Genomic DNA, 16,550 nt, shown 5'->3' on the forward strand with positions numbered 1-16,550 from the left:
GGTTAGGAGTGGTGCCCCCTCTCATGCCTCACTGTGTCTGCATCATGGAGGGCTCTCCCTCTCACCCACAGCCTGTGCTCTACAGTATCAACTGCAGCAGTCTAATGGAAATATAACAATTACCCAATAAGAAGCCAGCCCTGGTTCTGTTTCTTTTTTTCTCCCTGAACAAAAATTGAAAACATTCTTTGAAATGAGTTTTGTTATGAGAGTTACCTTGACATCGACCCAAAGACATGACTTCAATTTTCTCCTGTTTCTGGCATGATGCCTCTTTGATTTGACATGCATTATCATAAGATTTCCCATCGGAAGCACAAAGAGGATTGAAGTTGGTTTGAGAACAGTCAATGTTGCACACACACCTGAAAAGATATAGAAAGAGAAAAAAGAAGAGGCTAATATGAGAAACTTTTTTCAAGACATCATAAATACATCTCAGAAATATAAGTGTTTGTATTATCCTGACTGTACAATGCAAATCAACATAACGAAAGCAGAAAGTTCTGTCAAGAGGTCATTTGTATTTCTTGATGGAAATGAGATGCAGGGAGAGGCAAAAGGCACAGAAAAGCAAGCAAAAAGAAAGATAAAAGAAGTGTGTTTTACATGGAAAACTGTACCACAGCATTACCACTTGTAATCCCCTGTAAAGCAAAGAGATATGCAGATAAAGCAAGCTGCTGAGCCCTCCTGCAAACTAAAGAATCACAAATTCTCCTTAGTTCAGGTGCCATCCATTGTATGGAATACCATATTGTCGGAATTCAGGACATCCCTCTGGCTGTGCTGGACTGCCAAAACCCCTGCCAGGGGGCTCAGAGACCCTGGCACAGAGCCCAAGATCCTTGTGGTTTTGATTATGACCCATGGAGCAAATTACCAACCTTATATGAAGATCTGCAGAATGATTCTTAAGTAGAATGATAGTGAATTTATCACAGGGTGAAAAATAATTTTTTTTGGGTTTTTAGAATGGGGGTTCAGGGGGCAAGATGGAGGAACCTGGGCATGTCCAGCCTTTCTCCTTCTTCTTCTTGGTCTCCATCTTTAGCTGTGATGCTGGCACTTACAGATTGGTTTAGAGTAGAAGCTCACTGTCTAACATAGGTGAGAGGTATTGGAAAGGATTTGTAAATATTGTACACATAGTTTTTAGTATAAAAAGATAACACCACCCTAGAGGTGGGCAGAATACCTCTGACTGTCTTTCTGAGTGGACCTCAGCTGGACAGGAGAAAAAATTTTATGGATAAGATACAATAAACAACCTTGAGACAGAGAAATGAAGAGCTCTGACTCCTTCTTCAACTGCCAGGCTGGGAAAAGAGACTTTGTAATGCAACTTGGGATCACTCTGACCAGCTAGAGATCCCGAGACCATATAAATGTGGGTTTATATTGATTTATGATTTAATTCTGAAAATAATTACAGCACCTAGAGGCACTCTGATTGTAACAGATTTGAAACTGAAGCCTCACTTCACCCCACTGGGATAAAACCACCTGCCAAGACTGAGACTGGAGCAGGGATGTGACTGCACTCTGTGCCTCGGGCTGGTGGGGTCTCCCCAGCTCTGGACACAGAGAGGCTACTCACTATTAAAGCCAGGAGAACGCTGGTTTAGGGAAGACTTTGTGCACAAGCACTTTCTGAAGCACCTGGATAACTCAGCCAGCAAAAAGCTACATGCAGGTGTTACCCAGGCAGGTTTTCTGTCCCAGTGTTGTGCTCTGTGAGGGGTGAAGGCTCCCATGTCCAAGAGCACAGTGTGGACAAATGCAGACAGGGCAGTGGTGACCCCATCCTCAGATTGCTTAGGACCATCTCCAGAGACTCCAGAATCCAGTCTGTGAGCTCCTGGGCTGCCCTGTGATGTGAACCAGAGCACAGGGACGTATTCCCTTCCACAGTCTGCCCTGGATCTGAACTAACACACTAACATGGATATATCCTGATCCCAGCAAGCCTCACCGCTGCTTCCAAGATGGACAAACCTAATTGTTTCCATTGACAGCAGGCTGCAGACTCTTTCCTTTAGGTTTCTCCTACTTCATTATCATTAGCAACATCAGGCAGCCTTGGGCATCGGCAGGGGAAGGGCACGCTAATCTTCCGTCCCCAACTGTGCCATTAACAGACAGCTCAGCCTCAGCAAACCCAACGTGATCTTGCTTGGGGACAAAGCCAGAGGTCTAACCTGGCAGCTGCTCCAGCTCTTCTGAGCACGTAATTGTGCACATGCTGCTATCCAAACTCTTCCTGGCTCCTTCTGACATTAAGGCAGAGCCATGAGATTGATGCTCTATCTCCAGCCCACTGGTTGTGCTGAACCTGGCAGTGCCAGCTCCACAGCTCTCCCTTTGCAAAGCTAAGTAATGGAAATGTCAAGCCTCCAGCCTCGCTGCTTGATTTAAGAAAGTGTTTAAAAGTCAGTCCACCTCCCATTTGCAGCAGACATCTGGACACCTTTGACTACTGGAGGTGTAGAGGGATATACACAAAATTTGGGTGGAAAGAGGAAGAAGGAAATTGGAGAGCTTGGGTCAGATGTCTTCATCACCCCCTTTGGCTTCTGGCCTCCAGGAATGTGACCAGGGTGATGGAAAACAGTGGAACCAGCAGCCATCTCTTAGAATTATTTTTTTTTACACTGGGTAGGTCTATTTACCCCAAATGTTCACTAAATACAGAAAACTCCAGTTTAAAAAGAGGCCAGTGGTGAAAAGCTGTGGTTATAAATTAAATTACATGATTTCATAACTCGAAGAAAAGCGTCTAGCTCCCTGTGTGTAGCAATTTCCCCACACTGATAAACATACAGAATATAAGGAAAAAAATCCAGTGCATTTCCCAAGAATCTCCTTATCAGCAGAATAAGAATGTTCTGCTCCACTGAAATATTAACCATCATCATTTCTTCCTGCAGCCATTTCCAGCTTCCCACCTTAGTCAAACTCACTTCATTAGGAAACATTTACTGCTCAAGTAATAGCAATTCTTTCCACGTAGCTCTACCATTTGCATTTCAGATGGGACACAATCAGCCATATGCTCCTTTTTTTTGTAATAAACCAGCTAAGAAACAGCTTCACTTCTCTACATTTTGCTACAGAAAAATGAGTGAAGGTTAATATATATTATGTTTCCAGTCAAGAGAAAATTAAGCCAACGGGAAAATTACAACAAAAGGGTGCTCTTCAGGGGAAATCTCAGCAACTTTGGATGCAGTTTCAAGAATACCTGGGGGATGCAGGAACCTATGCTCAGAGTTAGACACTTTAGAGACATATTTTTAAAGGTGTTTGAATGCTTAAAGATGCATGCAAACACTTTGTGTGGGATTTCTGGTATCTCAGAGACCTATTTCCCACTAATTTCAAAGACTGCTTCAGAGCCCACTAGGCATTTATTTACATCTTCTGATACCTTCCAAAACACAAAGACCCAAAATGACTTTCCTGACCTCTTTCAGCAAAACTGAGACGAGAACCAAGGTTTTTCTGTACCCCACTCTAAAATTTCAACCATGACACCAACCTTTCTTTCCAAGCAAACCTCTGCAGCAGCCACATGAAGAGGATATGACATGTAAGCACCACGGGCCACTTGTGGTGCTTGTGCTGGGGTCAGATCCCTCTGAAGCAGGACAGAACTGCCCCAGGATGACACCATATGCTCCAAAGCCTTATAGGATCCCCTGTGTGAAGCCTGATTTTCAGAGCCAGCCACAGGGATGCTGATAAAACACCAAACTTGCTGCCCCAATCTCTTTGCTGCAAGGATCATCCACACCTTGCACACTTTTCAGCAGACAACTTCTAGCTTGCATCCAAGTTTATTACTGCTTTTGCATTTAGACACTCAAATCCTACTCTAAGGCTGCACAATTAAGTCCACATCAAATATATGTCAGGAAGTGCAAAAGGCAGGATTGCATCAGGAAGATTAATGGGCCTGTGTTGCTGGCTCTTTTTAATTTATAGTGCTCCTCTTATCAGGAAAATTTATGGTACTCCAACATCTTTTTTTCAAACTGGAGGAAGCAAAAGTCTGCCCATTTGGACCATGCAGTCAAATTCCAAAAGGGAAAATTGCAGTGAAAAAGGTGAGGCATGTACTCCAAATGTGTGTGCCCAGGCAAATGCAGTCTCTGAGAACAGCTCAGACTTCAGTGGGATCCACCAGTGAAGTAATAAATGCATAATGAACAGCACTTAATGCATTTGATTGAATGAAAACCTGTAAAGGTGCCTTCACTTCTTGAAGCATTATGAAATGCAAGAGTGGGACTCTCTTGTGTTCAACAAGAACCAAACTGTGAATCCCTGCTTGGCTCAGGGTGTGTGTTTGGTGAGAGTACCAATGGTGTTATTTTCTGGGCACAGAGAGTTCCTTAGCTCTTGTGGGACTCAGAAAGGCCCTACCCTGAAGAGAGCCTCCCCCTAACCCTTGTCATGCAGTACCCATCCCACTGCCAAGGGTGTGTCCAATGGCTGTCTGTCTGTCTGTCTGCAGCTTCCCAGTCCCTGAGGCACTTCAGTATGCCTTGAATTTTAAGTAATTGGATCATTTGACCATGTTATCATCCTGCCTATGACTTCTGATTATAGTTCTATCAATAAATCTATTTGCTTTCTGTGTTCCCAAGTGTAGCACTGAAGAAAGCCTGGCAATGGAAAGGCTGACTGAGCACTCCTGGTGCTTAAGACACTGTGGGAAGGTCAATGAGCTCTCCTAGGGGGTCACAGAATGAAACTGTACCCAAGAGCATACACAGAATACACGTGTAAGATTTAACCATGCCTTCTGCAGTCAGAAACACAGCTTTAAAAGCCTCTGTGAGGAAGGGGAGCCTCCAAGATGTCAGCAGATACCCTGCAGCTCCTCTGAGAAAGGAAGGAATGCTATTCCACAGGCCCTTTGTATCTTCAAGCAATGGGCTCATATGTTAATTGATAAAAATTTGGACAGCCACCACAATCAATCATTAAACAAGGCTCATTTTCTTATGTCTTTTCTTCCAGGCCATTGTGACAGTCTCCAATGCATTCCCTTTCTTTTAGACACTTTATTTTATTCCATTTCATTTCACATGATGATAATCCTGGAGGAGTTGCACATCCAGCAATCAGTGTGGTTACTTTGGTGCTCATGGAAGCAAAAACCACCAAAGCAAACAAAAAAGACTGTTGAAGGGGCAAGCCTGGGCACCTCCTGAGGGGATTTTGGGCTACCTCCTCATGGTGGATCTTGCAACCCTGCTTGATGACATTGCTGGATGCTGTCATGAGAATGTCACACGCAGGGTGAAGCAGCAAGTGTCTGCAGGCAGAGGTGCAGCTCTGCAGAGAAGATGCAGGAGAGGCCCAGAAGGGTGCCTGGGGGAGAGCTGGCAGAGCTGAGCTCAGCCTGAGGCAGGTGAGATGCTGGCAGGCACCTCCCTGTGCCTCACTGCTGTCTTGTGGGGTGTGTGCTGCTGCACTCTGCTCTGCGAGCTTCCATCAAGGCAGGAACTGCAAGGAGGGTGCTCAGCAGCACAAGGGAACCCACAGGCAATTTGGGACTTCACCTGTTCATCGTGCTTCTTCCCTTCCCAGGGAAATGAGAGAGGAGCACAAAGAACTCCTTTCCAGCCTGGATCCTGATCACACAGAAACACTGTCCAGCCCTCAGTCTGGTCCATGTGCCAGCAGTGATGGGGATGTGCTGCACCAGGCTGCTTGGCCAAGCTGGAGCAGCCAACTTGGCTTCCTGTTCAATCAGTCTCCATAAAAATTAATGGGGTCAATAAAGCAGGCATGGGTGAGTGCACAGGCTTCTAACGCCCCACGCTTCTGCAAACAGCATATGGTATTATTTGCTGGGCACAGAGAGTACCTTTGCCTGCAGAGAGCAAGCCACTGAAGGGAGGATTCATGGCTATGAAGGGCTGTCCCTTGAAGGAGGAGCTGCGTTTTAAGGAGGAGTCTCAATAAAATGAGAGAATGGTTCTTTGCCTATGAAGGGTAGGAGAATACTATAATTCTATTTCCTTAGTTCATGAATAGAATATAATCATTAGTGACACAGTGATAACAAAAAGAAACGCACTCCAAGCTTTATATTTACTCCTAAGACAACTATTCAGTCTTTGTTTCCAGCAATTATTTATCCAGCAATTCAGTATTACTGAAAAATAAATTTAAAAATGACTATACAGTATCTGCACGTAGCATGAGGAAGGTTTCCTATGTAGCTGTGATAGGAAGCAAGGAGGATAAATGAGACAATGCTTCCAAAGGAGAGGTTTCACTGGGAACAGATGCAGGCACATTTCTGTCAGAGCGAGATGGCAACGGCAGTCCTTCCCCATTCAGCATCTTTTAATTAGCCCTCTGCTGTCTGGAAACCTGAGAGCATTGTTGGTACTACCTCTGTTTATTAAAGATTCACATTCAGACTTTGCTGGCCATGGGTCATTTGCTTTTTGGAACCAGAGCAACAGAAAATTGTGCCTGAGATATCTGAGAGAGAAGTACTTAATGAAATGACTAACGTCTTCAGCCAAGTGTCTAGTTGATTACAGGGTCTAAACAGCAGAACAGCAATAAATCTGCCACAAAGAGAATTGTCAGTCAAGAAAAAAGGCATAAAACCAAAGAGACAAGGAGGCAAGAGCTAAAAATGTGAACATGCAAATCTAGTGTTATTTTTACTAGTCAGAGCTCTGATATTTGAGCACATATGCTAATTTGGTCAAGTGTGAGATCCCACCATGTTTCAGAGAGCACTATTTAACAGGGAAGGTGAAGTTCCATTCTGTAATAATTTTAAATGTTATATATTTTCTCCAGGCACAAAAAAAAAAAAAAAAAAAAAAAAAAAAAAAAAAAAAAAAATGAAAACCCCAACAAAATTTTGCAGCATAGAAAAGCCCAAAGCCCTTTGCCACAAAACAGTGTATAAATAATGACACAGTTGTTGTACATTTATGATATTTCAACCAGAGACACTTCTTATCTTCCTCTACTCTGATCAGAACATGGTGATCAGAACCCCAAATTTCTGGATGTCAGCACAGACCTCTCCAAGCCCCCTGCCCCTCCCAGTAGGACACTAAATGCCCATTTAAAGCTAACCTGGCAGTATATATGCCTGCATAAAGAACCTGGCAATCAGTCCCAAATGCCTTCTCTACCATCAAGGTTTTTCTTTCTGGTACACAGGGCATCTTTGTTGACATTATCAGCAGGCAAGCTGAAATGAAGCCAGGCTTAACATTACACCTCGGCACTGGAACAGGCATTGTAGCACGGCTGTCAGGAGGCTGGTGGGAGCTCTCATTTACCCAGGCAGCTTTGGGGGTGTTTCATGTCTCAACACAACATCATGCAGAGACATCTGAATGAGCTCCAGGCAGGGACTGGGCAAGGTGAGCCTCTGGGAGCTCAGGTAGCTCGCTCAGACACGCAGCCTGTGACAGCCCTTCACTGAGGAGCAGGGACAGCCACCTCTGTACCCAGCTCAGCACATCACCCACCACACAGCCACCTGCACACACAGGCAGCAAAACTGGATTGCTCCAGGCTGCTTGGACACACCTTTGTTTTGATGTGAGTGTCAAAAGGAGCACACAATCTGAGCTTCTGACCCTCAGCCCATCTCCAAGCACAGCTCTGAGCTTCAGTGGTCTCAGACAGCCTTGCAGCAGCCATGGGCTGGCACCATCACACCCCTAACAGAGAGACAAGGTCCTGACACACTCAGTGCAGTCAACAGGGACTTTTGGTGGTCTGGCCAAACTCAGGTACCCCCCAGTGGTCTCTGCAGCACGTGCAGCACAGCCCAAGAGGATGGCACCCAAAACTGCCTCTGGCATCATTGCCTGCTTTGGCATGCACTGAACATCATATATCCACTGACATACACATCCATAAAATATCTTCAGAGTGCACACTGGCACGCAGTGTTTTACACTTTCTATGAATCATACCCTACAACCTGTCTGTGCTTGCCAGGAGACTGAAATCCTATCACTGCACTCTTAAGAACATCATTAAGAGGCTTAAAGAATAGAGACTCTGCGTGTCTCCTTCAAAACAAATTTTGCTGTAATTTTTGAGGTTGATGCAAAACTTTAGCTGCAGTGCAGAACAATAAACAATACATATTTTATAATGGCAGCACAAAAATAGCATGCAGTATTTCTTTGCTGGGCCTGATAGTGCTTCTCTTTTTGCTTTAAGATCACAAGAGAAGAAAAGCACGGCTCATTTTGAGTGCTTTCCATTCAATGTTTGTTATTTACTTATTTATTTATCTAATTTATTTTTCCTTTTTGTCCTTTGCAGCCCTGCTTCTGCACTAAGGGCTTTAGCATGCCTACTTTGCACGGTGGCTTCCCTGGGATATTTTACTTATTTCAACTGTTCAAATGTTTATCTTCACCAGGAGTAAAAGGAGAAAAGCTTGATTCCCTCAGGGCGATGCAATGTTTCTGCATGGCATTTCAATAGCATCCTGTTATTCAAACAATTAGAAATCACAGAGACCATGCACAGAATTATCAGCATACTGCATGGAGATTTTTATTATTATGTAGTGCATAATGAAAATGATTTGAAGGACCCCAAAGCATCATAACAGAAAGAAGCGCTGAATAATCAGGTGATTTTTTTTTTTAACTGCAAGAGCCCAAAATATTGTTTACTGGACATATGTCAAGCTAAAATGCACTAAAGTGGTGAATATATTTACTGATGGCCTTCCTTGCATACCAAATGCAACACACTCTGGGAGTGTAGCTGGAGACAGAGCCAGGAGCTTGGGCTACAGCTGCCACAGTGCTGCTGCATAGCAGGGATGGACTGGCAGTGCTTAAAAATACCCATGGATTTTTCAGAGCATGCTTGGCAGGGCAGCTCATGGAGGATGCTCCAAAACCACAGGCTGCTCCTGGAGACACCCTGCTGTACAGCCTGCAGAGAGTCCCTGGGCACTGGCTGCCTCCCAGAGCTCAGTGAGGAGCTGGGCTCAGGCTCCTCCAGCTTTCAAGAAGTCATCCTGGAGACCGCAGCTCATGAGAAAAAATCTTTTACCTGCAGTGCAACTTGAGTCCTAATTCGCCTTTAATTTTTGACCTGTAACTTTTTTACTAAATTTGTGACCAAAAAAATTACAAACTTCACCTTTGCTTCCTTTTCCACAATTCACAGCACCAATTATAGCATGACCTTCACCTGGCTTCCCAATGCCTCTGGTGCCCTCAACAGTACATTGAATTGTAGGCTAACAACTTTAGGGCAAAAGAAATGTGTCCATCTCTTTTTCTCTTTTTTTTTTGTCCTTCTAAATATCACTCTTATTTTAAAGATACTAGGTTGTATAAAGCAATCTTTGCTACACTGGATGCTTTAAAGCCAAACACAGAATCACAAGTCTGATGACTGGGTTTGAAGAGCCATGGAAAAAACCTTGTTCTAGCTGTGTGACCAGAGAAAAAAAATCTTATTCTGTGCACATGCCAATTCAAGTGTCTGCAGGTATCTAATGTGCAAAGTTTATTTAGAACTCACAGAATAAAATAAATACCTCTCTATGGTTTGCCTGCCCCTGGTGAACTTCACGTCTCTGTGGTCTGTGCTAAAACAAAGCTTTGCTGCCTGTTTCTCTCTCTGTAAACATCTGAGGCTGTCCTTCATGAACACTTTATTGCTGTGTGCCTCAGACTGCTGATACTGTTCACTCCTATCTTGAAGCCAGCAGAATAATGAAAATTGTTTCCACAAATCCCCCAGTTTCACCCTGGACTGAACAGCCAGTGGGAATTCTGCAAGATCCAGTGGGAAGCATGGGACAGTATCTAGCAGCAGGTCCTGGCATGGGCCTTGTCAGGCAGGAAGGATCCATCTGCTCACAAAGAACTGCAGCTCTGAGACCAACCACAAATTTCTGCTGAAATTTCTGTTAACACTAGAAGTTACTTCTGAAAGTGGACTCTGATTTGAAAGTAAAGGGATGATGATGGCCTTTTGGCTAGCAGAGACCAGTGTGCTGCCAGCCGCAGCCTTTGCTCACATGAGCTATCCACTGCTGGTGGGGAAGGGAGATAGGGACCTTCCTAAAATGAGCAAAAGCTGTAGTAAAGGAATTCCTCAATGTGCAGTCTGCCTCCACATGTGCAGCAAGCCCAGCCCAGCTCTCCCCATAAACCCCTCTGTGTCCTTAAACACGTGTGCCTCCTGCTTCCTCAGGGATTCACAGAGCACTCTGAGGTGGAAGAGACCCACAAGGGTCACCTCAGGTACAACAGCCCATGCAGGGGTTGGACCCACAACCTTGGTGTTATCAGCACCACACCCTAGCCAGGGGTACCTGCTTGAGGCAGCACCATCTGAACTGGCCACACATTCCAGGATACCCTGCTTGGTCAGCTCTCTTCAATCACAAAAACAATCCAGTCTGCTATTCAATGAAATTTTAGGAGGATACTTCCAAGTTTTCCTACAGGCATTGTTTGCACCTCCTGCACAGGCAGAAAGGTTATCTGTGCTCAGGATAACCTCACATTACCTCAGCCCACAGGTATGAGCCTGGCACCCAAGCAGATCACTGCATTGGCAAGAAGGAGGGTGCAGTAGTAACCCTCCTTTCCTCAGAGCCTTCAGGGCTGTAGGTAAAAGCTGCTGTACAAAAGCAGGCATTCCTGCTGGCTGGGGATCTGCCTCATGGTGACCATGGGCTGGCTGCTTTTGGGATCAAGCCCCAAGGGACAGCGCTGCTGCCAGGGAAAGGAAGACAGACAATGACTGCAATGTGCCATCTCAAGGACATGTCCTTGCCAGCAAACTAATGGGATGAGAGCAACCTTCTTAGGGCTGGCATACAGATCAGTGGAATCCACCTGCGACTCCCTGAAAGGAGCAAGTGCTGTGCACTGGCCAGGACGGGTGTCCCTGGGGCACCTGTGCTGTTCCACAGGGGAGAGCTCCATTACCAAATGGGCAGGCTGAGACACAGCAATTAAATCTGTACGTCTGGGGACATCTCACACAGGCTTTTAGCTGCAGCCTACACATGGGAAGGGACTGGGGCAGGAGCTGGGCTCTGTGAGGAAGGGACACCTGCCACTCTGCAGGGGCTGTGAGAGCTGAGGTCAGCCCTGTGCGTCAGCTCCCACTGAGTTTTCCTCAGGCTCATATTTAATGCATGGGATGTATTTTTAATGGTTTAGATGTGTGAACAAACCGTGGCCTTGATGTTCCTACACGGGTGTGTGAAGGAGCCTCCGACCTTCTGCAATGGATGCAGTTCTATTTTAATAGTTAACATAAAGTGGGATGGAAGAGATGAAGCATTCCATTAAGACATTTGATAATAAATTGGTAAGTGCTTTCCCAGTGTTTTACATAGTTATTCTCTCTGTTGATCTATTTAGCCAACACATGTAATTCCGAGCTACAAAGTTGTATTCCTGCTTTCGTAAACATACTTACATAAAACTCAATAACAACACAGTCTATTTATTGCTAAAACGCTAGTAGGAAATTGGAAAAGGTATAAATACAATTCATTGCTGGTGATCTCCTGCCCCCTGAAGGCACTGTAAGGCTCCAAATCTTGCTCAGTTCACAGCATCATAAAACCAAAGCAATAAATGTCACTCTTTTCTTGATTGCGCATTAGGCCAATTGGCTTTTTTATTGCGCCTAAACAGGCCGTCAGGAAGGCACCGCTCTCCTTACTGCTGGGGGATGACTCTGCCTAAATGGGGGGCCAGGGAGGAAGGGAAGCTTACTTTTAAATAACAAGGCTAAGAGAGAACAAGGGGAGAAGAAAGGTGCAAAAGCACGTCGCTCTGCAAGGCCTTTGCACTTGCTCTTTCATGCTGTAATGCCTTGATGTACGCAGACGATTATGTGTCAATGCACATTAATATCTGATGTGCATTACCATATTATCATCCCTTATGTGCACTTTCACAGCCTGGTGAGCCCAGGCTCTCCCAGCCATGGGGTTACACAACCAACATCACTGTGGGGGCACAAACCAAACCTCAAACAGCTCAGGGCAGCACCCGTGCACAGCGCTGCCCTTGCAGGGCACAAAGGGACCCTCCTGTGTCCCTCTCACAAAGCAGCAGGACCTGGGTGTCCTCACAACACCTTGTATTACAGCAGGAGCACAAAACAGGCTGCCAAAGCCATTCCTCCCAATGCAGATCAAGGCATGTGCTCAAAAGGCTGGGACACTTTCCTACCCAGGACTGATTACACCGGTCATAGCTGGTGGCAGAGGAGTAAAAAAAAACCCCAAACCGCGGGTTCATTTGCTCTCCTGTTGATCTAGACACATGAAATGGTGGCTTTCCACCATGCTATGAGGTGTATATATTGTATCTAGACACTTTTCTGCCTGAAAAGAGAGAGGGATGCTGTTGCTGCCTCACACAATGCTGAGCCACACACGTGCACCACCACATCCTCCAGCTGCCCCTGGCACAGCAACCTTTAATTCACCTGCTCACACTGGGTGAGCCATTCCAGCCCTCTCAGCTGGCAGAGGGAAGCCAGGAGAGGCCAACCTCCCTTCCCCCCTTGGGTAGTGTCCCCAAAATCCTCCCTGAACATGGGCAGCCACTGCAGCTCCTCCCCACTCTTCAGCAAACAGCCAGCTGGACTAACTGCAAGTCAGCTTTACATTTCCTCCCTGCTGACCACCCACCTCTCCATGTCTCCCATCCACACACAAACAGAGTTAGGGATCTTGGCCATGGAAACCTAACAAGAAAATCGGTCAGTGTTGAGCCATGCTTTTGAAATTATTGCAGCTTTTTTCCCCAACTCTAATGCTGACAGACTACTAATTGCAAAGACAAATGATGTCTATGTCTCTTACAACCCTTCCTCCCCTTGAATTTCAGAAGAATTTGTGTTTTGCTCCTATGAGAGCATGGTATGGTAAGACATGAAAACCCCCCAAAAATCTCAGAAATTTTTTTTGGCTTTTCACAAATCAATATTTCTTCTGAAGCAACTGAAGCAGCCAGTAAGGCAAATTCTGCTTTTATCATCACAATTTCCAAGTTGTTCCTTTGCCCTGTAAGACTGACAGAGCATTCACACTCCAACTGAGTTTGTTCTCCCTTCTACCAGCAAAAAGGCTCCACAGGCTACTGAGAAGTTACTCCATAGTTATCAAACTGGTAGAGAACTTTTGTTTCACTGAAGTCAGTGGGATAACTTCCTTTAACTTCCCTAAGTTGGAAGTTCACCTTCTGAAAACCAAGTTTGGGTGAGCATCTGAAAAGAGGAGCACAAGGAAAAGAAAGATCTATAAGCTTTATGATTGTGTAGAGTATTATTCCCTGGACACACAGCAGGTTTTGCTGTAATTGCAAAAGATAAAAAATGTCATTTTTATTACAAAACCAAATGTTAGAGATTCTAGTTTTTGGATAAGAGATGGATGTGTCATATAGGGTCCTTAAAAACCTGCTTGGGTGAGTAGTACAGATGGAATACAATGTGGGCTTGCATTTATCTGAGAACATTTAGAGCCATGATATATAGTCTACACGACAGACTTCCTCGATGTATAGAGAAAATATAGCCAATTTCTTTGTGTAGGCTGAATTATTTACCAGAGTGTTCCAAAGTGTATTGGTAATAAAACACTATGAAGTATAAGTAACTCCAGACAATCTTGGCTTATGTTAAAACAAGTCTTGTTTTTTTTTTAAGCATGTTATTAAGAAAATAAATCCTGAGAATCTGGAAAGGCAGGACTTACTCAAATGAACACATGCCTCTGAAGGATTGTGTTGACTCAACAGAGAGAAAGGTCAAATTCTCCCAACCATCATCCTAAAGAAGCTGGAAATCAGTCTCACTTCAAAATTAAATAGTCTATTTTGGCACAGGATGAAGGATGCAGAGATGGTAAAGTGATTCTGCGAAACTCACCTGACTGGGAAAATGGCTGTTTTTAACTAAACCCAGAAAATATATATGTAGAGTACAACAATTTCACCAGCTGGCCAAACAAGCCATCATTTTTCCAAGCAATACCTTTCTAGCCAGGCCACTAGCAGTGCAATCAGTTTAGAAACACAAGGTGCTCATTCCCTCATCCTCCTCTGGAAATCTGCACCACAGCTTTTCTCAGGGCTGCTGAAGATAAAGACAACTGCTTTTCCCATACCTTTCCCGGCTCTTTCTGCAGACTCCTTCTCAAAAAGAGGAAAACCACCTATTTTTGGCTTGATTTAGGGTCTTTCTGAAGAGGGGATCTTTCTCTACATATATTTGGGAACAAAGTCACTTTTACACCTAGGCTAGTTTAGGTTGAAAGTGCCCTCTGAAAGAGTCCTACAGTACCTCAGCAGCTTGCCAGAGAGAAACCTGACAGGAACCTTGGCATTCATGCAATGCTCACCTGGGGATCTTATTTTCTGACCCTAACATGATGCCTAGGCATTGGTTTCTAATAAGCCAAATCTTTCACCAAGCTAGAGTTGCTGCAATATTGCTCTTGTTTGTGCTGTGGACAGCAATTCAAGCTACAATTTTGTTATTTTGCTAGTTTTCCACCTTTTGTGTCTCTTTGGCATTTTTTCCCAAGTCCCAAATAAAGAAGCATGGCTGGGTTCTCTCTTCAGCTCTCATACTCCTGGCAGCAGTATCTGGCTGAGCAGCCTCCTAGAAAAGCCTCCAACCTGGCTCCTTCTTAGAGCTGGCTTTGTAACTAAAATGTAAAGTACAGATGGGTAGGCATCATCTTGCTTTTTCTAATATTCCTCACATTTTGCCTTTCATTGCAAGTGCTTCATTGACTAATTTCTAGTTGCTTAGGCTAGATTTTTTCCAGCATTGCTGACTCTTAACCCACTGAATGGTGTCCCTACAGTTATCTCAACAGTTTCCCTGGAAGTCAGCTGCTTTCCTTTTATTTCAAAATCTTTTAACCACAGAACACACACCAAATGAAACATTAGCAGGTAACAGAAGTGGGCTAATTCCTGGGCAGGCACTCTGCTATCAGGTTGGGGCTAAGATGAGTGACATGGGTGTGAGAGGCTGCACCCTGCTTGGTCATCTGCTGCTGTGCAATGCAGAGATTGTGCTCCAGTGCCTTTAATTCCCTCTGCAAGCCCTTGCCTGGACTCTTATTAGACATGACTACTAATCTCCATGTGAAGATTTATGCAGCAGCAGCTTCACTTCATGCCTTAGGTATGATCTCAAGTTAAGCAGAAATTTAAGTTTTTGCAGTATTGTGCATTTTTAATGATTTTATTCCATTCCTGTGCTTATTTGAGCACAAGTCCAACATGTATGTGCAAGTGTTATGCCCAGCTATGAACACAGATCTATATTTTCACTAGAAGAGAAGGAAAAGCAGCAGAAAACAGCAACACATCTACTGTATAATGCCTGGGACATTGCAGATGTTAAAGCAGCTCGTTGTTTCTGCATCTGGAACAAGTAGGTCACACATAGTTATTATACACACTGCTGAACATGAAGCAGCCAATACCCGTGTAATGTATGTGAGACTTCAAACCACCTTTTAGTATTTGAGAGCAGTACACAGCATCTTGTTTGCAAATGCTCTGCTTGAGAGCAACTGATGGAAGGGGGAAGGGACCCAAAGCTGACTGACCTAATTGCTGTGTGGATGGAGAAGCTGGCAAAATCATTAGTTTCTTTTATGTTTTCTTTCTATACAATAATAAAGATAAATATTGATTGTTGGAGCACTATTGATTGCAGGGGTCGCTGCAGATGGCAGCTGCGTGATTTGCACAGATATCTCCCATTTACAGAGCCACTTATTTGCATGAGAATGTGGTTTCACCCTCCTCATATGCTTTTGTTTGCTTGCCTTATAGGAGCATTTACCCAAACTAAACGTTCCAGTGACTGGCAGTAAAACATGAAATGAGGGACTGAAAGAGCTCACCTTTGTAATACCTTTTGTGTATGTGCCTGTCTGCTGTGGGTGAGTGGAGTTTACTGTCCCAGCCGTGTGGACAAAGGCACAGGACACAGGGACCTGCTGTAATTTATGCTGCAGTGTCACCTCCTCACCTGGGAATGCCACTCGGGAATGCTACCCAGGCGCACAGCACAGCTGGGACCAGCCCTCCTTCCTTCCCCACTGGCACACTGAACAAGCCCAGCTCCTTCCTCCAGGCCTGGATGCCTCCCTCCAAGTCCCAGCTTGGGGTCATCAGTGACCCTCAAGAATGGCTTCAGCATTCTTGGCCCAGTGGGATCCTTGTCCACTTGCAAGGAATGGAAAAGGCTCCTCCATTGTGGGCCAGCTTGTGAGGAGGGAAGGAAGTTTCCTACCACGAGCACAGTGCCTATTGCAGAGCATGATACTCCACGGCCAGCCAAGGAGAAGTCCTTGGGGTGAGCAGCACCAAGTTGCAGGAAGCAGCAGGGGCGTTCAGACACCTTTTTACCTCTGGTACAAACCTCCACCTCAACACTGCTGCTGGCTGACCTGCTGGTGTTGGATTGCAAAAGAAAAGTATGCATATTTAACCCCAATTCGTCAT

The 16,550-nt window shown here is 44.8% G+C and overlaps 1 protein-coding gene across 1 annotated transcript in view; it reads right to left on the bottom strand.

Moving 5' to 3' along the window:
* The window catches only part of TMEFF2 (transmembrane protein with EGF like and two follistatin like domains 2), a 125,072-nt gene that overhangs the window by 32,307 nt on the left and 76,215 nt on the right, over positions 1-16,550 (bottom strand). The window contains exon 6 of the mRNA XM_064717784.1: positions 217-365. Coding sequence (XP_064573854.1) covers positions 217-365 — 149 coding nt within the window. The remainder of the gene's footprint in view (positions 1-216; positions 366-16,550) is intronic.

This window comes from Zonotrichia leucophrys, chromosome 7, assembly GCF_028769735.1.
Source record: "Zonotrichia leucophrys gambelii isolate GWCS_2022_RI chromosome 7, RI_Zleu_2.0, whole genome shotgun sequence".
Lineage (NCBI taxonomy): Eukaryota > Metazoa > Chordata > Aves > Passeriformes > Passerellidae > Zonotrichia > Zonotrichia leucophrys.